At 33.6% G+C, this 20,559-nt stretch overlaps 2 protein-coding genes across 2 annotated transcripts; one reads left to right on the top strand and one right to left on the bottom strand.

Annotated features, from left to right (window-relative positions):
• Positions 1-10,158: 10,158 nt before the first annotated feature.
• On the bottom strand, positions 10,159-12,185 carry LOC111370847 (uncharacterized mitochondrial protein AtMg00820-like). The gene is made up of 2 exons (XM_022992742.1): positions 11,551-12,185; positions 10,159-10,794 (listed from the first exon to the last, which is right to left on the bottom strand). The coding sequence occupies exons 1-2, from the start codon at positions 12,166-12,168 to the stop codon at positions 10,771-10,773; spliced, it is 642 nt and encodes a 213-aa protein (XP_022848510.1). The 5' UTR covers positions 12,169-12,185; the 3' UTR covers positions 10,159-10,770.
• A 2,602-nt stretch (positions 12,186-14,787) lies between these two features.
• On the top strand, positions 14,788-19,479 carry LOC111370843. Its single transcript, XM_022992739.1, has 3 exons — positions 14,788-15,175; positions 15,948-16,046; positions 17,977-19,479. Exons 1-3 carry the CDS (start codon positions 14,819-14,821, stop codon positions 18,274-18,276), a joined length of 756 nt encoding a protein of 251 aa, XP_022848507.1. The 5' UTR covers positions 14,788-14,818; the 3' UTR covers positions 18,277-19,479.
• Positions 19,480-20,559: the final 1,080 nt, after the last annotated feature.

Consider the following 20,559-nt stretch of genomic DNA (forward strand, 5'->3'; position numbering starts at 1 on the left):
AAAACACGTTACAGGACTGGCATATTTAACTCATTGAAAAAATATAGTTTGTTTCAGTATGAGAATGAACATCTAACTCGATGGTGGACTACATGAAAAACGAAGGTTTGAATTGTGGCGAACATAGATTGTTCATCAAGGCAAGATAAAAAGAAATTGGCTAAGCTCTTTCGACTAGACCGTCTAGTAGCTTTACCGATTATTGGAAGTATTCACTCTATTAATCAATGTATGGGAATTTATCCAAGACAATCAATGAGAAAGAGTGTAGCAGCGGAGTTGGAAAGCTCAGTGAGTTTTCGGTTTCACTTTATTTACACGTTTTATTTGCTTGGTATAAAGATTTTTAATACAACTTTCCATTGGAAGAAGTAATAGTTTCTCAAATTCATATATCTTAACGGAGTATAACTAAAAAAATAAGAGAATGAAAACTTATTGTTGTGAAAGCTTGCTCCAAGAATAGTTAAATAGGTGTTTTTCGAGCTCAGTTTTGCATTACCATTCTCTACCAAACATCCAATCCAAAGGGTTCCAATCCACAACCAATATATTCACCTCGATTACTTCTCAATTTTATACACAAATGACAAGATAATGATGATGATTTGTAGCACAAAGGCAAGAAGGAAAAAATCAATGAAAAGATACACAGGAGGAGAACAAAGACACAAAGAAGCCACCAATTTTTGGAAGCACAAAGCAGTCGGTTTTTCTCCACTATGAGCAACCTCGTTTTTCTCAATTACATACAAATCACGCACACATAGCAGCTAAGGTAGGAGCACATATATGTAGGGTTAGGTTAGGATTTAGTTTGACCAATAATAAGGTTAAATAGGCCAAGATTTAAAGTCATCCAAGATGTAATATAAATGGGTCGGGTTAAGCTTTTGGACTTAGTTGTTGATAATCATTTCACTCATCGACTAAGACTATGAAATGTATTATGATATTAACATTATAGCCCAAAATTTACAGGGTATCAAAACCCAACAAATCTCCACCTTCCAAACAATTAAAACACATGGGTAGTACTTACATAATCAAGGTATCAATAAAATTGGGATTACAGACCTTACCTTGTGTTTTAGACTCGAAACACATATCATACTTGCTCTATATGCTCATCAGACTAAGATCAAGAACACATAAGTAGAAGCAAATATTTACAATAATCAATCAACAATAAAAAAAATGTGTTTATGATATAATATAGAATAATACACAAATCTTTTCAAACATGTTCATACAGAACAACAGACTAGTGCCAAATTAATCAATCAAACGATCAATACATATACAATAAATGCATAATGACCCTACGAAAAGATCTCGCTACACTTATCTTATCTCATTCCATGTTACTTACATCTCAAGAACACATATCTCCTCTCATTGTCCAACATACTCACTAGATTGATTACTCAACTCATAATTAACTGGTAAGTCACAAAATATTCTAAGTCCTTGGGATAATCTCTATCACCACATCACTTCTCTCAACCTAAATGGATAATGGGTCTCCACTTAACGGAAGTGATAGAAGTGCCTCTCTCACACTCCATCTGATTAGGGTCTCTTCACAAATAAATGGTTCCAATATTTAATCACCTCTCCACTAGTGATTTAAATGTCACACTCCACATCTCCGATACAAACTACCAATATACCCCTAAGCATCTATACTCCACATTACCAAAAGACACTCAATACACTGCTAATGTATCCTAACCCAATATGCATGCAAACAATTACATCAAATAATAAGATCACTTCAATTCATGCACTTTCACACACAAACAAATTGAAAATGTAACATATCAACTCAACAGAATTAAGCAATCACGCACATACAGAAAGATTTATACATAGATGCACAGGCAGTAACTAGATTACTTTCAAAAAACCTTACTAGGGTCATCACTCAACACTATAGCCGCATTCATCTCACCTTTCATCTTACCCTTCTGCTTATCTTTTTTCTTAGGACAGTCTCTAATAAAGTGTACAGACTTACCACAATTGTGACCATCTACCACTAGACTTGTTTCATCCCTTGTCCTTCTTCTTAACACCATCATTACTCTAGTTACTATTCGAATTACTACTGTCTTGAACTCTATCCAAATTTATTTGCTTAAATTTCATTCTACTCCTTATCATATGTAACTCACTACTCTTCTTATTTTTTAGCCTTAATCTCCATCTTTTTACTCTTAAGGAAAAATATGACAATCTCAAGTGTTAGGGTGTCTCTACCAATAACATCTCAATATGAATCAGGCATAAAATTAAGTAAAATAATGACGTTATACATTTCAAAAACATTTTCATCACAATTAACGATATCCTGAACAAGTTTGCTGAAAATATCCAGATTGTTATCAAGATTCTTTGAAGGGTTCATTTTAAAACAAAAATTCTTTCAAACAATTGTAACTTATTAGGAGTGGACTTAAATAAATATAAATCCTATAACTTTTGCTGAAGTTCTTTTGTAAAATCAAGTTTTCCAACTTTTTTCAAATTAGTATTAGATAAGTGTAAAATAATTGAATTGTAAGCAAATTCATCATATTTTTCTTTTTGTGTTTCTGTCAAATTTGTAAGAAATTTGCCATCTATGACTTTTGAAATATTTTCTTGAACCAAAGTCGCCTTCATCTTTTGTTGCTAAATTGAAAATTTTAATTTCGAAATGTGAAGACATTTTGAGAAAACAAAACAACCGAAGTGTACAAATAGATCATACAAAGAATCCCAAGGTTGCAGTATACACCATTCTAAATTCTCAAGATTTTGTAAGATTCATGATCTTAAATCAAGGGAATGTTCAAATAGGTCAAGTTCAGATTTTCTAATAGAATAATCAATACATTACAAAAGTATGTTAACAAAAATTCAAATTCTTATATAATGCAGTTTCACACATAATGACAATAAGAGCACAAAATCAATTACGAACTTCTAATCAAATTAAACATTTCAAACAGAGCAAATAATTTTTAAATTTTGGGCACAAGCAACATTTCCCCACACAGTAAATCCAATCATAATGTCACCCGATACGATGACGCGTTAATGCTCAAATTTGAATTAGGGTGAACCAATATACCAAAGCGGATCAATCTGAGTCCGTAAATTATGAGAGATACAAATTTACTGCTTTAGGGCCACAATTTTGGCCTAAAGTAATTCAGTAAATATGTGGCAATTTCGATCGTTGATCCACCAAGGGCAAAATCGTCCAACTTTTTTTGTGTAACCTGAAACAGAAAACTTTCAATATGAAAAATGTTACAAATAATGTGAGGAACAAACTGCTTGAAGACGGCTTTCCTAGAATCGACACCACGCGCCGCACATTCAGCACCGCCTCCACCTGTACATCTCAACCCTGGTCTCCCTTTCACCAATGGACTTCTGTATTGACGGGAAATCGCGTTTGCAGGTACGATTTTTGTGCAAAAATCTGGGTAGTTCGATTTTTCTATTTTCTGCCGGTTTCTGGTCGATTTTTGGTCGAATTTTCACCACCACCAAGCTCTGATACCAATTGTTGAGCAAACCCACCTACAATTCAAACAAACCAATTAATTAGTTTAGGATTTGCAAAGGATTAAAATCAAGAACCAAAAACTGAAAAATTGAAGAACGATTTTCCCCTTCTAAATTAGGCTCAAAAATTTGATCCACATCACAAAGGTATCTTCAATTTGAAGGCCATAATTAGTCACAAAGACAGATTCACAAAGAAAGGCAGATGAGGTTTTAATTTTGCACAAAGCAGAGAGTTTTTTTCTCGTTCTTGGGTGGCTTCCAAATGAAAAGAAGAGTCTTCAATTTATAGGCTTCACAAAAAACGAGTTTTCCACAAAATCTTGCAAGATTAGGTTAAATCAAAATTACAAGAAAGTTTTGGCTTTCCCATGACCACTAGACGGAAGTAGCCCGCCTATATCAAAACTGAAAGATAGAGCTCAACCAAAAAAATGGGATAAAATGGTTTAAAAAAAGATAACGATAATATTTATCTATCTTTCATGTGATTTTTAAATTACCTCCAAGTTGGGTATTGAGCATTTAGCTCAATGGGCTGATTACCTCTAAATACCCAACATAATTGGGCTATTTTAATTGTGATGTGGATTTAATTCTTCAATCCTGGACTTATAGCATATGAAGTTATACTGGCCTCGATTTTTCATCATAGCATAGAGGATTTGGACATCACTTACCAAACATGCCGAACATGATGAACTATTACATAAGAACGTGTACAACCCGATATTTCATAGCTATTGCTCACATATGGTTGCCTCATTGGTTGTCATCTCAATCAAAGTTTGACATACCACTTAAAATTTTAGGTATTATTATTATTATTATTATTATTATTATTATTATTTTTATTATTATTATTATTATTATTATTATTATTTTTCATTTTTCTTATAGGATGACAATTTGACTGAGAGGGCAATAGATGGAACAGTGAGATGGAGACAGTAAATTTGAACTCTATTTAAATACTTAAGCAAAATTATATGCTTTACTAAATTTCATTTTGTCTAAATTGGTTAATAAAGATGTTTTTACAGTGGTGTGAAGATCTAGTTATTTGCCAATTGTGCTACCAGCCTTTAGTTAGTCAAACTAACAAAGATGCATCTAAAGAAAATGTGATTTATTATGTAAGAAGAGCAAATGAGTGAGCCTTTTCACTGGGAATATATTGCAATTGCAGAGGTGAAATCCATTGCTTAATTAAACTCAAAAATCTTTTGTTATGCGCGGATCATAGTCATAATCTTCTCCAGCCTTCACAAATCTACCTTTCACACGCTTTCTTGTATCATATCCGGCTTTACGAGAAGCATATCTTATATGTTTACCAAACCTACAGAGTTGTATTTAAAAAGTTGGTGTTCGTCAAATACTCGCAAGCGTACGGGTTCGTTGTACAAGTAATAATCATGATAAGAGAGTTATCGTCCCACAGGGAATAATGATTAATTTTAGTATATTTGATATATTTAAATTCGTGTTTGTAACCAAAAGATGATTGAATGAATATCTAACTAATTTTTAGAACTAAAACTTGTGAAAATAATGAAAGTTGGTTTAAAAATTAAGTGTACGAACGTATTGGATTTCCGACGCCATTAATTAATTCTTAGTTCTAATGCTCAACTAGTAATGATTATCTTAATTTATGCAATTGTGACGATCGATAATTCCATTTTTATTTATTATTCTTTCCCAAGATATAATAAACCTATGATTACCACGAGACGATTCTATTCCTAGTCTGAATTCATATGGCAAACATACATTATCATTTAAGATTATCACATAAGATCGCACACGTCACAAATATTATTCTTAATATTTATTGCCTGTATGTTTCATCAACAGTGTTCTACCTACCCTGAGTTTTTCAACACTACGAACAAGCAACTTATTGTCCTAATAGTACGCAAACATGAAACAATATAAATATGCATGTTAATGAAATCACAACACAAAAGTTAAAGATAAACACAGTCTCGAATTAAAACTAGAAATTAAACAACTTTGTCGTCCATCCAATGCATGAAAATACCTAGCCTAACATATTATTGGAATCAAACAAATAAAAGTGGAAGGACATCACCAAATTTTGACGGAACGTAATTAATTCCAAAATGATTCCCAGATTCTGCTTCAATTCCAACTGGAAGCCCATGTGTTTTCCTCTCTGACTGCGTGAATATATATATAAATCACCTCAAGGAGCTCCCTTAATTTCTATGTAACATAATTCAATTCAATTGCTCATTTGTCTCCTCCTTCTGCCGGCCAATTATAGTCTATGACTACAAATCGAAAAGGGGATCAAACACAAACTCGTGTTGAGTTTGATGGGTGACCAAGTCCAATAGTTAACTTCTGTTATTTAGTTAACTTCGCTAAGAGAAAAATAAGACGAGAAAATTAGAGGAACCCAACTACATTCACTTGAATCGCTTGCATTCAGTTTTTTTTCTTCGTTTCTTTTCTTTTCTTCCGCGACTAGCAATTGAAAAGTCACATCTGCCACTTGACCAAAAATGAGCAATCATGGTAGGGCTCCTCACCGAGTTAAAAATTGTCAAAAAATATTTTGGATTCTCAAATTTCTAGCTTAAAATGTCAAACTTTGTGGAGTTTGGAGTTCGTTTCAAATTTATCATCTTTATTGATTAATTTTATTAAAATTTTCTTTAAAATTTGTAGAGGAAATTATGTCCAAACTTGTATCTACATTAAAAGAAAAACAATTAAGTAATTTCAAAACAATTCTCAAAATCATATACAATTCTACTAGAAATGGAGGCAATAAAGATGGAATTTTAGCGACGAATGTCTTTTGGTGCAATTAGATATGGACGTTGGTGCAATTTTGTTGCTAATCCGTTGGTAAGAAATAAAAAAATAAATTAAATAATTTATCAAAGAATTTTTCAACGAATGATTCCATTGGAAACTATATTAAAGAATAAAATAATTATCAACAGAGAAAATTTGTTGGTAAATTATTTAAGTTAAGACACAATTATTAAATAGTTATTGACGGGAAAAAATAAATTAATCGGTATACTTTTTCTAGAAATTCAAGTATTTGTTAAATTCTTTTCTACTGAAATATTCGTTGGTAGTTTCAAGAAAAAAGCCTAAGTATCAACTAAAATTTGTAGACTAATATAGTCCATCGATAATGTTTTAAGAATTATTTAAAGTATTTGTTAAGCTTAAAAAAAAAAAAATAAAAAAAAATCATTTTGTAAACATGAAAATTGTGAAAAACATGGAAAAATAGTAAAATAATGTGAAATGTCATGAAAACATGGCAATGTGTCGACTACATACGTTTTGCAATTCACAACAAAATTTTATACTGTAAAAGTGAAATATAATATCCATTTTTTTGTTCTAAAAATTTAAAATTTGGAAAAAATAAAGCAAAAATTGTTGGGAAATGACAAAATTGTTGAATAAATATATTTTTTCTTAAAAAATTCTTGAAAAAATTATTTTACGTTGCTTAATTTTATCATACACTTTGTATTAATCACACTAATTGAGTAAAAATTGAAATTAAAAAAAAAAATCCACTAAAAGCTATATAAAAATATCAAATGTTATGAGAAATTTTGGAATTGGAAGAAGGAATGTATGATAGTCCAAACATAATTATTTGATAACCACAGATTTTGACGTTCAAAACTAACGTAGTCAACTTCGATAAACTTAATGATAATTTTGAGCGAGATAATTAACTGAAATAGTAAAGATATATGTTATTGACTTTGTTTGGTCGTTAGCTACAAAATTTAAGACATTAGCAACAAAAAGTTCCATTCCATCTCTAAAGCCGCATTTTTTGTTTTATAAAAGCTCAAAAATAATCGTCAAATCTTCCTCCCCACGTTCTCTCTCTATAGATTAACCCACCCCACTTAAAATTAAAGCCCATCATGGCAGAATCACCACCACCACAAAAGCTAAAATTCACCAAAGATGATTTCGATAGACAATCAATAAAAGCAAGTTTCGATTTGACATGATAGAGAAGGACAAAAATCGACCTTGCTCTGAGTTGGAGATTAATGATAATAAGAATGGTATTGATCCTATGTATGGCGATATGAAACTCTTAAATCGTTGGGACATTTGACACATTAAAGAAAGCACCTAAGATAGGTTTATGATCAAGAATAGGTAGCAACTCTATCTAGGAACCAGATTGACACGAGTGGGCTTGAATTATAAGCGCTTGACTTCAATTTTCCTTTTACTTTTTGTGGTGGTGCAATTTTCTTATAGTGTTTTGTGGTAGTTCGAGAATGGAAGTGGCGTCGTCAACTGTGCAATTTGTCGTCGCGGTATTGCCTTTTATGGTGGTACTTCCAAACTTACAAATTAAAAAAATACACAAAATGTAACAACAATAACAAGTTACAATTCCAAAAAAAATTACACACACTTTAAAAGAATTTAGATGTAACCTAAAATAAATTCTAAATTATAATTATTGCAGTTACAATTTTAAATAAATTATATACACTCTAACTTGATCTAAATGTATATTAACATAAAGTGTAAGTTACAATCTTTGTAACATGTTAAATGTAGTGTCTATTAAAAAAAAAAAAAATTAAGAAACTTTGTGAGATATAGAAAATTACGAGCATGTTGAAAAATTACTTACATTGTAACAAAGATAATAAATATGAAGATACTTGATTTTTTAGTATAATATGAGTTAAGGTGTTTTTGACTGCAAACATGAAATTTGTATGGAAAGAAAATAAATTTTAGGTAATTCAATTGCCTAGAATTTATTTGCATGAAAATTTTGATTTATTTAATTTTAAACCTAAAAAATATTATACTCGTCTGTTTTTTATTAGTGGGTAGATGAGAGAGAGTGAATTGTCAGGAAAATAAAATATTACTCCTCTTAAAAAAAATATTTTCCTTGATTTTGAGGAAAATATGGTCACGTAACCAAAAATAGAAAAATATTTTTCATGAAAAAATGACAATCAAACAGCATAAAAGTAGGAATTTGAATAAAAAAATACATTTTTCATGAAAAATATTGACAATCAAACGCACCTTATAATATTTATTAGTTCACTTGATTTTTCAATTTGGACTCTCAAATAGTTGTGTTATTAACTAGCACACTTTTTAGCAGACCCAGACGTGAACTGGGTGACAAAATTTTGGACTGATTTTCACGGGCTTAAACTTAATAAATGGGTTTCAATACTGGAGGCCCACTTATTACTTTCCCAGACTAACATCAAGCCCAATAAATATAATAAAAAAAAAAAAAAAATCTTTCATTCCCAAATCCCAAACGGTAATTTGATAATTTTGAATCAAGTTATACCATATTACTTTATTTTTCAGTATATGTGTATGAATTAAAGCAATAAACAATCATTACGGTGTCTGATTACACAGGAGAAGAGCTCGAGTTTGAGCTTCATTGATTTTTGCGTGTGTATTTTTACGGGTATCTGAGAATATGTTAATCTCTTTTAATTGCTGAATTTCTGGGGTTCTGAATTATATTCTAAGATTATATTAAGCTTTATTTGTACCATTTAGCTCTTTAGGGTTCTTAAGACTTTATTTTTAAATTTAAAGATTGGATTTTTAAGTCAATTGTTAATCAAATGGGTGCCAAATTAAGTAAATTCTGTAATTGAATTTAAGCTCTATGCTGCTTGTTTTTCGTGCTTGGATAATATAAAGTAGCTTGTGCAATATGGTGGAGAAATTAATCATAGGATTGTAAATATATAAGGTTCCATGGAAGTTGTGACACTGTGGACAAAAATGAGATTTTGTCGAGTTAATTGTTTCAATGGTCACTGAACTTAAATCCATGTCTTCAATTGCTCATTGAAGTTAAAAATGTCAAGTTTTGATCACTAAATTTTGAAAAATATTGTATATTACTCACTCAATTTTGAAAAATGTTGTACATTATTCATTGTAAACTCGATATTTTTCAAAATTCAATAGTTATACTAGTAAATAACGTACGATATATTTCAAAGTTCAATAGTTAAAACTCGTCATTTTAAATTTCATTGACCAATAAAAAAACATGGATTTAAATTTAGTGAGCAATTGAAGATACGGATCTAAGTTCAGTGACCAAAATTAGATATTTTAAATTTCAGTAATTAATAAAAAACATGGACCTAAGTTCAGTGACCATGGAAACAATTAACTAAATTTTGTCAATCTTCTTGTTTTTTGTGTTCCCTTTTCACTAAACTTTGTAAAATTATTATTATTTTTTATTTGTTTGGATATGATGAGTTTTAGCGGAAGTCTTCTGGTGATCGAATGTTAAAATGGTGTGTAACATTTGCCTTCTTTTATTTTCCTTTGAATATTCTGCAGATGTTAATGTCAGATCATTTTATAGAATTAATTAAGGATACAAAAGCATTGGCGAGATCAAAGAGAGCACATTCTTTACATCACAATAAGAAGCATCATCCGCATCAGACATCAAAATCACCTTTAGTTATCTCAAGTTATAAAGAAGGCCAAGGGAAGGAAGAAATAATACTTTATTCACACATCTGAATGTGTACAGTGCAGGATATATATAGAAAATTATCATCACTGAGATTGTGTGAGACTGTGACACGTTTCCTAATTGCCTAACTAAATGCATTGTGATTGCAACAGGTGTACACATTTACAAATACCAATTTACAATGGATTTGCAAGTATCAGCAGGTCAGATTTGTTCTTTGCTAATATTTCCCCGCAAACGAAGGGTGGTAGGAGAAAGAACCCTGAGTTTGTGCTTCAACCAAGTAAAATGTTGAACAGCAAGAGGTTTTGTGAGGATGTCTGCAACTTGATCTAATGCGGGAACATGCTGGACAGCAAGAGTGTTATTAAGAACTCGTTCCCTAACAAAGTAAAGGTCAAGCTCCAAATGCTTTGTACGAGAATGTAAAACTGGATTAGCACTAAGTGCCACTGTGCTCAGATTATCACATCAGATGACTGGAATTTTAGTTTGATAGATTCGAAGCTCCTTAAGTAAAGATTGCAATCATATTAATTCAGAAGTAGCATTAGCTAAGCTACGGTATTCAGCTTCAGTACTTGAGCATGAGACGGTAGATTGTTTCTTTGAGCTCCATGAAACTAGATTATCTCCAAGAAATAAACAATAACCAGAAGTGGAGCGATGGTCATCTAAGTCCCGTGCCCAATCAGAATCTGAAAATCCATGAAGATAAAGGTTATTTGACTTGGAGAAGTGGAGATCATGATTTGCAGTACCACAAAGATATCGAAGAATGCGTTTAATTGCCTTCCAATGCGGTTCAAGAGGAGATTGCATGAATTGACATACTTTATTTACACAACATGCTATTTCAGGCCTAGTGATTGTTACGTATTGCAATGTCCCAACAGTGCTTCGATGTAAAGTTGGATCTCCAAATGGATCACCATAAGAGGAAGTGAAGGACAGACTTGCCACCATGGGTGTTGGTTGTGGTTTAGAATTGCTCATCTTAACTAGATCGAAGAGATCCTTGATATACCTCTCTTGAGACAATAACAGACTACCAGTAGTAGTATGTTTCACCTCAATCCCTAAAAAATAATGAAGACTTCCCAGATCTTTCAAGGAAAATTCAGAGTGTAAATAAGAAATCAGATACTCAATTTTTGGACTGCTGCTACTAGTAATCAATATATCATCTACACACACAATGTGTCATTGCATTTGATAACAAGAGAAGTATCTGCTCGAGAAGCATGAAAACCAAGAGACAATAGGTAAGTTTTCAAACGATCAAACCACACTCGAGAGGCTTGTTTTAATCTATACAAAGCTTTATTGAGCTTACAGACCAACCTATCATGTGGTGCAGGAGCTTCAAATCTAGGGGGTTGAGCCATATATATATATATATCTTCAAGCAATATGCCATTAAGAAATACATTATTTACATCAAGTTGACGTACCTGCCATCCACGAGTAATAACAATGGAGAGAACCGCACGTATGGTTACTGGTTTCACTACAGGACTAAAAACATCTGAGTAATCAAAGCCAGGAAATTGATGGTAACCTTTTGCAACTAGTCGCACCTTGTATCGAGAGATAGAACCATCAGGATTTCTCTTGAGTTTAAACACCCATTTGTTGCCAATCAACTTTCTGTCTGGGAGCAAAGAGACTAAGTTCCAAATACCATTGTTAATTAATGCAGTATATTCCTCATGCATTGCCATATTCCATTGAGGACATTTGAGAGCTTCTTTGAAAGAGTTTGGTTTGTTGTTTTGTAGGTCGGTCGTGAGAAGAACTTTAGGTTTAAAGATTCCAGCCTTGGATCGTGTGACCATATGATGAGTGTTAGTAGGTGGTGGAGACATAGATGATGATTCTGATGGTGAAGGCAGGATAGCAGGCAATGGTTCTAGCTCGGTAGTTGATTCACTAGGGAACGACGATGACATAGAGTGTGTTAGGGAGTGAGGTGCTAGTGAGTTTTGCTGTGAGAAATCATGGTTGGTAATGTTCTTAGCAAAGAAGTAGTAGAAGATTGTCCAAGATGAGTTGATTGCATAGGTGGACATATGACTGGAGGAGGTTGACTGACACTAGAAATTGTAGAAGACTTTTGTGAAGCATAAGGTAAAGTTTTCTCATTGAACACTACATGACGAGATATGAAAATCATTCCATCAGGTGCTAAGCACTTATACCCTTTGTGGTTATGACTGTAACCAATGAATGTACACGGGGTTGATCGAAAGTTTGATTTGTGTTTGTTATAGGGCAGAAGGCAAGGGAAACACATGCAGCCTAACACACGTAAAAATGTATAATCAGGTTTGGTATGCAATAGCCGTTCCAAAGGAGACTGACCACTCAAGACTGTAGTGGGTAATTTGTTGATAAGATATACGGCACTTGAGAACGCATCATCCCAAAATTTTAGAGGTAATGAGGCTTGGGCTAAAAGAGTAAGACCACACTCAACAATGTGTCTATGCTTACGTTCAACAAATCCATTTTGTTCAGACGTATGAGGACAAGAATGTCTGTAGGTTATCCCAGTTGAACTCAAGTACGGTGTAAGAGAACGAAATTCACCTCCCCAATCCGTTTGAAGAATTTTGATCTTTTCGTCGAGTAATAATTCAACTTGAGTCTTGAAACGAAGAAAAACAGAATATACTTCAGACTTGTTTTTAAGGAAAAATATCCAAGTAAACCTAGAGTAAGCATCCACAAAGCTTACATAATAACGATAACCATTTGTGGAGGGTGTGAATGCTGAACCCCATAGATCAGAGTATATCAAATGTAATGGCTCATGATAAACAACCCTAGAATGAGAGAACGGTAACTTTTTACTTTTCGCCAATTGGCAAGCAAAGCAAAATGATAAATTTTCATTCATTCGAATAGGGATATTACATGAAGATAGAACCGTCCTGACAATTGAAGCAGCGGGATGACCAAGCTTCTTATGCCAGAGGTCTATAATTTGATTGACTCTAACATTAGACTTAACTGGACTAGAAGACACTGGACTCAGACTAGCACCTACTGACTATAAAGAAAAGGCAGAAAGAGGATTCGACTGATGTTGAATAGAAGAACTTGAGGATGACAATGGAGATGATGCAGGAGATGCCTTAAACAGATTAAACCGATACAGCCCATTATGTAGTCTCCCTCGGAGTAGCTCCATTCCCGTGGCCTAATCCTTCACAAAACACAAATTCGGGTGAAATTCGAAATAAACATGATTGTCACAAGCAAATTGGCTAACACTAAGCAAGTTCTTTGTAATTTGTGGAACATGCAATAGTTTGGACAAAGTATAAACACGGGACGAATTAGAAGACCTAAAAAAGGAAGAGCCAACATGAGATATTGAGAGACCTTTACCATTACCCATCACAATTTTATTGCTCCCCAGATATTCATTGCCAATATGCAGATTGTTCAAGTCATTAGTCACATGATTTGTTGCTCCCGAGTCTGGAAACCACCCATTCTCAGCAAGTAACTTAGGGGCTGCCATCATTGCTGCCATTTGAGTGGACCTATCTCCACTTTGACTACTTGAAAGAGAGGTATTCCTAGCACTACTGAAACCAGAGAATGAAGGGTCAAAATGGTAGTAGCATTTTTGCACTGTGTGTCCAATTCTACCAAAAAGTTGGCACTGAGGCTTGTTGTTGCCATTCCATGTTCTGTTTCCACCGCGGCCATCACGACCTCTGCCTCGTAAATTCAGATTTCTCCCAAGAGAAAATTTTTGGACATTATCCCCATTTTTCTGTGACTGGTCTTGAAGTGCCAAATTCACAGTGGCTTGTGACCCATCTCCATTTGCGGAATACTGTTCAATCCGATTTTCATGTGCGAGAAGAAGCTCAGTTACATCTTGTAAAGAGTAGGGCTCTACACATGATGTAACAGAGACGATAACAGATTCATACTCAATTCCCAACCCAGCTAGAACATAAAGTATTTGGTCCTCCTTTAAAATCTTTTGTCCAGCAGAAGTAAGAACATCAGCAGAGGTCTTCATCTTCAGGAGGTATTCACGCATACTCAAACCTCCTTTCTTCTGGGTCTAGAATTGAAGCTTGTGTTGCATCACCTTTGCCTTAGATCTGGATGCAAACAGACGTTCAACAATACGCCAGATATCACTGGCCGTGTTTGATCCCACCATTTGGGCTTGAATGCTCTCCGTCATTGACACCAATAACCAAGAGAATATCTGTTGGTCTTGGCGATGCTAGAAAACATAGTCTGGATTAACGGCCCTGGTTTACCACTTACGGTTGGAGTGAGTTCTGGAGGACAAATAGCATAACCATCTATAAATCCCTCCAACCCAAAATCGCGAATTCCAGCGGGAACATGTTGTCTCCATATGAGAAAATTTAAATCATCCAAACGTACAATAGCTAGTTGATTTGCAGGATTAATAGGTTGGGAAGGTTGAGATAAGGAGAAATTGGGAGTGGGTTCAGCATTATTGATCAGATTAAGGCTGAATTCAGTGGTTGGGACTTGATTTTCAGAGATGGAATTTGGAGACGTCATATGGCTCTGATACCATATAAAGAAGGACAAAAGGGAAGGAAGAAATAATACTTTATTCACACATCTGAATTTGTACAGTGCAGGATATATATAGAAAAATATCATCACTGAGATTGTGTGAGACTGTGACACGTTTCCTAACTGCCTAACAAAATGCATTGTGATTGCAACAGGTGTACACATTTACAAATACCAATTTACAATGGATTTGCAAGTATCAGTAGGTCAGATTTGTTATCTGCTAATATAGGTACAGCCAGTGGTGGAAAGAAGCAGCCGGGCAAGCAAGTTGCAGAGAAACCCCAGCAATCTCAGAGTTCTAGGAACCTCCCATCAAATTGGGAAGAATTTGTTTCGGATTTGGAGGATACAGCCGAAGGCAGCAGTAGCCAGGCAACTGATATTGTGCGAAAGAGTAAAAGCGCTGATTATGCTTACTTACTTTCAGAGGCCAAGGCTCAGTCTGTTATTCTTCCGATATCTATTCATAACTCAATGATGTCCTTGATGGTATATCCTTCACCCTTCAAAAGCAAACAACAAATATTTCTTTCGCCTAACAATAATAGAAAGCGGGGACAATGAAGAGAACTAAATCAATGGAAGGGGGGGGGGGGGGGGGAGAAAAAGAAGAGAACTAAATCAATTGAAATATAGTGAGTTAAGTGTGTATATGCGGTACATATGAGAAAGGATATGGACAATCCTTATTCATGTAGACTTTGAAATGAACAAGTATGTTTTAAGAAGAATTGGTTGTTTTGATCTGTTTAATTGACACATACACCCACAATCTTCTAATAGCTAGCTTAGGCATTTGATATACTTTATATGAAGTGCTCTATCTTATCTTTCTAATCCAAGACCCAGCCTTGGTTAAAATTAGGCTTCTATCATAGTGTTGTGCTTTTATTTATCTATCCAAAATCGTTGCCTTCATTTACTCTATTTTTCTTTTAACATAGGTTTGAAGCATTTTGAAGGAGACTTTAGTTTTTCCAATATATTGGAGGAGAAGTTGAAAGAATGTGTTTTATTTTATTTAACTTCTCTGACATAATTGTTTATGCACTAGACGTGCATCCTACCTCGTACATCTTGTGTCTAAATATGACTTTTATTGTGTGATCTTGGCTTGTTTATTGAATGAAATTTAAGTAAACAATATAAATCATGTAATGGCCTAATTGATCAAATCGTTAATTAAAACCTTTTAGGCATTATAGGTTTTGTAGATGATACGACTGGGGATAGACTTCAGTCTTTCTTATACTTCACTCAGGGGTTAGGTCTATTGCTTTCTGCCAGAGGGCAAGGCAATATCTCGTGGATAGCAGATGATGACTTCAAGTTGGAAGACAAATCGACAACCAGTTATGAGGTAATCTTTCTTCTCCATTATATAAAAACTGAAGTTGTTCTACTTGTCCATGATTCTTTTCTAGCTACACGCAGAGTTCGTAAGAAAGAGAGAACTAGTGTACTAAAACTGCAATAAGTCTTCTATGTGGTAACTATTTACCATATTTTTCAGGACATAGTAGTATGCTCTAGTGTAACAAATATTCCTCCCTATTTTTCACCCCAATATTGGTGGTAATTTGTGTCTTTCTTCTGCTGTCAAAGTAGCTTCTATGAACTGAGATAAATGCGCCATCTGTTTCTTTCTCTGACCATTATCCGCCTCCATGGGTCCTCTACTTAATGAATTAATATATCTTTTACCATTTAGCAAAATGTCATATTCCTAAATCTCCCCAACCACCCAAAATCTTAAAAAAGAAGCTTTATCCATATAATGTAACACCACCTTAACTTTTGTTGGTTTCACCAAAAGAAACTCTGGAAACTTGTTCTAAAATTGGAGAGCACTATTGATTAGAGGCGTGATTGGGGACATTGCTAGATATGTTTGGCGCTCAATAAAAATTATATAGGGATAGTTAGCCATGTATAAAATGTGGATAAAATATGATAGTGTTCCATCTCGGTGGTAGTTCTACATTTGGCCAAATTTGCACATGAACTGCGATGTTATATGTGCCTGTAATCCTTTTAGCACAATATTGATAATCCCACGGTCCCATAATATCATGTCTTGTGGCCGAATTTCTTTCCACCCTTGTATGAGCCTCATTATCTAAAAATTTTATTTTTCTTAAACTCATTTTCAATCATACGTTCTTCCAATAAAATAATTTGCACGGACACCCAAAATCTTACCCTACTTTCTAACCACACATTCTTCAAAAAATTACTTTTACAAAATCCATTTTTTTGTTAAAAATGAGGCTCAATCATGTTGTTGGTCTTGTTGAATTAACAAAGTGGATTTTTTGTCTTTTCACAGTAAGAAGCCCAAAAACGCAATAAAACTGAACTGAAAATTTGTCAAAAAGGAAAAAATGAACTAAAAAAAAATGAGAAAGTATCTAAAATAATTAATTTGTTCTCCACCCCCCCCCCCCTTTTTGTTCAAAGTCAATTTTAATACTTCCCCCCCCCCCCCCCCCCTTTTGTTCAAAGTCAATTTTAATACTTCATACATATTTGGTATGTTAAATTAGTTGGTTGAAAGAATAAATAGTCAAAGTTGAAGTGAAAAGATACATTTAAGATACCATAAAAATAAAGAAAATCCGATAACATTTCACTGCTTTCCATTTTCTCTTTTATGTTCGATTTCTTTATTTGACCCACATTATTTTCTAGAAGCCGTTTAAGTAATGTGTGGAGTAAAAAGTTCATGATGCAGATTTCACTGTCAAGAGGGAATTTGTTATTAGTTATAGACTAGGCATTTTGCTACCAAAAATATAAAATACAAAAATGGGATTGCCATATCAAAAACAATGAGTGAATTAGGCAACAAGGATTTTGCTAGCTTAGGACAGTTAGAGTTACTACCACCATCTATGCGGGTTTCATTCAAAGCAACTCTAATTCATAAGTCCCATGGAATTGAATTGAGCATGTGCTTTTTCCTTCTCTTGAATTGAGTGTTCATTTTTGTGAAGTAACCATCTGCGCCCTCTGTCCTTACGGAACCATAATGTCTGCTTCGACTATCAAGCCTTTGGAAAAAATAATTCATAAACAAGTCCTCCTTCTTGGCTTTGGATTGTTAACAAATATTATAACATAATTACTAGTTTAATGCCAGAAAATACTGCATTCGGTGTACCTAAGTTTTTTTTACCTGTTTCCCTTTCTTCTCCTTCCTAATGTATTTATTACTTCTGGAAAGGGTGAAAAATAAGAAGTATTGGCATTTTTTCCCTCTGATCAATGTTGCATTTTTAAACACGCAGGCACCATTTTTATCCCTAAATATGCACGCTCTTGCTGAACAACTCGCAAAAGCAAACGTTTCAAAAAGGCTTTTTGCTGAACCAGATCTACTAACTCTGGAGCTGGTACTTAAAATTTCCGCGACTCTGTTCCATTTCTATTTCACATGGATCTTCTCAGAATTCCTTGAGGCCTCAGATTTCTACATGACATCAATATGGCTGAGTTCTATGCATTTCCAGTTTGATGCTTTTTGTCTTGGTATTTTTTTTTTATTTATTTTTAATTTTTTTACATCAAGTTATGCATGTCATTGTTGATTCTTTGATACGTTGAATATGGTTGATTTCATGTTTTGATTATGACAAACAAGATGGTTTGCATAAAGTCATAACAACAAATTCATAAGGGATAAAAATTTTAGATACCACATGTGATTCATATATTCTCCTCATCTTTCATACATATATTTCCCCTATTTTTTACAACTCAATAACCATCTTAAGCACATCACATTTTTTGTATTTATAATAGTATATATGCATATCATCTCATATGTTGTTCCCCTTTTAGCATAAGCAAAAAATATTAAATGGGGATCTAAAAACAAGTCATGCAAGATAAAAAAGACGATCATAGGCACAAATAGTCGCAAGTAAATTCCCTCTTAAAGCAACATATGATATCAATCAATGAAAGGTTAAGATAGAGCAAATTGCATCCATGACAAAAGTTACCAGATTGTATAGCGTGAAGAAGCGAGACATAGCATAAGCGTATCCAAAACACATAAGCATAAAGGAGTATCCAAAACACTTAAACATAGAACGCAAACCATAGCTACAGTTCTGAAGGAAGCGATGGAGGGAAGTGAGCGTAAAATGCACTCTTCTGAGCTTGCATTGCCGCTTGTTGAACTTGAATTGCATCTTGTTGGACTTGCATGGTAGCTTGTTGAGTTTGAATTGCATCTTGTTGGGATTGACTATCCCAACAAGATGCAATTCAAGCTCAACAAGCAGCGATGCAAGCTTAGGTGACTGCCTTTTAAGCTCACATCCCTCCACCACCTCCTCTGGAGACTGGAGCCGTAGCTATGACTTACGTTTTATGTTTATGTAATTTGGATGCTCCTTCATGTTTCTGTGCTTTGGATACACTTATTCTTCATCTCGCTTCTTCATGCTATAAAATTTCGTAACTTCTTTTGTCGTGGATGCAATTTTCTCTATTTTAACCTTTCATTGATTGATATCGCGTGTTGCTTTAAGGGAGAATTTACTTGCTACTATTTGTGCGTATGGTTGTCTTTTTTATCTTGCATGACTTGTTTTTAGATTCCCACTTTATACTTTTTGCTTACGCCAAAAGAGGGAAAACATAGGAGATGGTATGCATATATACTTTTATAAATACGACAAATGTGATATTCTTAAGATGGTTATTAATCTGTAAAAGATTGGGGGAAGATATGTATGAAAGATAGGGGGAATATAATAATCATATGTGATATTTAAAATTTTTATCCCTTATCAATTTATTGTTATGATTTTATCCAAATCATCTTGTTTGTTAAAATAAAAAAGGGGGAAATTGTTGACCTAATGTTTTGATCATAATAAACAAGTTGATTTTATTTCTAACAATTTAATTCAAGTCTTCATAACTATTATTGCAAAGTTGATTATTTGGGGACAAAAAGATCGCTACCAAAAGACTCGCATTGGACGATTAATAAAAATCGAGAAGAAAGTCAAGTATTCACGACAAATCACTCGAGACAAAGAACTTCAATAGTCAAACATCGAAAATATTAGATTAAGATTTTCTGCATTCATGTGCAAAGGTACAACACTTTAATCTTTAGCAATGAATCATTAAAAGCTCAATGAATAAATTTTTATACATGAGAAAATTATTTCATAATAACATTTGCATAAAAATTATTTTTCAAAAGGTAAGTATTTCAACTTGATATTGAAACTCACTGCAATATTACTTTGAAAAATAAAGTGAAAAATGTCATTCAAAAGCCTATATTTTTCAAAACAATTAAGAAAGAAAAATTTGGGAAAATTATGTCCAAGTGGACGTCCGATTGGGACATTTGGTTCGTCCAACGGTAACTCTTCTAAACGTTCTGAATTTTGATGCACAATGGCTAGCTTGGGTGTTCGATCCAGAATGTGGGCGTCCGGATTGGTTGTCCAGTTAGTCAGAAATTTTGGCATTTTGACCTCTAGAAATATTATTTCACTCTGCATTCGTTTTAAGACTTTTAATCTCGCATCTTATTTAACTTCACCAAATCAATTATTTAAAAAAAAAATTGATGAATCAACTTTTGAAAAACATCTTTCTTATCAAAGTTTTTCTAACCTAACACTTAATTTTCATTCATTGCTATTCATTAAAGTGTTAGCCTATTTCTTTCTTAATACTTAATTTGTTTATATCATTTATTAAAAGAGAAGTTTCAAATTATAAAATCATTCCTCTTTAAATTTGTGGGTTATATTGAGGTCCCGAAAAACTCAATATTGTACAAAGATCGGTGCTTTTTGTTTGTAAGTCACCGAAAGAGCTGTAAGGGTTTGGATTAC

The sequence above is a fragment of the Olea europaea genome, chromosome 21 (genome assembly GCF_002742605.1).
Source record: "Olea europaea var. sylvestris chromosome 21, O_europaea_v1, whole genome shotgun sequence".
Taxonomy (NCBI): Eukaryota; Viridiplantae; Streptophyta; class Magnoliopsida; order Lamiales; family Oleaceae; genus Olea; species Olea europaea.

Bases quoted from the DNA above. Each gene is read 5' to 3' on its own strand.
- LOC111370847 (XM_022992742.1), bottom strand. From the start codon at position 12,168: ATGTCCACCTATGCAATCAACTCATCTTGGACAATCTTCTACTACTTC. The intron at 10,795-11,550 runs GTACGTCAACTT...ATGGATTTTCAG, and splicing joins TTATTACTCGTGGATGGCAG to ATTCTGATTGGGCACGGGAC.
- LOC111370843 (XM_022992739.1), top strand. From the start codon at position 14,819: ATGCATTGTGATTGCAACAGGTGTACACATTTACAAATACCAATTTAC. The intron at 15,176-15,947 runs GTATATCCTTCA...TACTTCACTCAG, and splicing joins ACTCAATGATGTCCTTGATG to GGGTTAGGTCTATTGCTTTC. The intron at 16,047-17,976 runs GTAATCTTTCTT...TTAAACACGCAG, and splicing joins AATCGACAACCAGTTATGAG to GCACCATTTTTATCCCTAAA.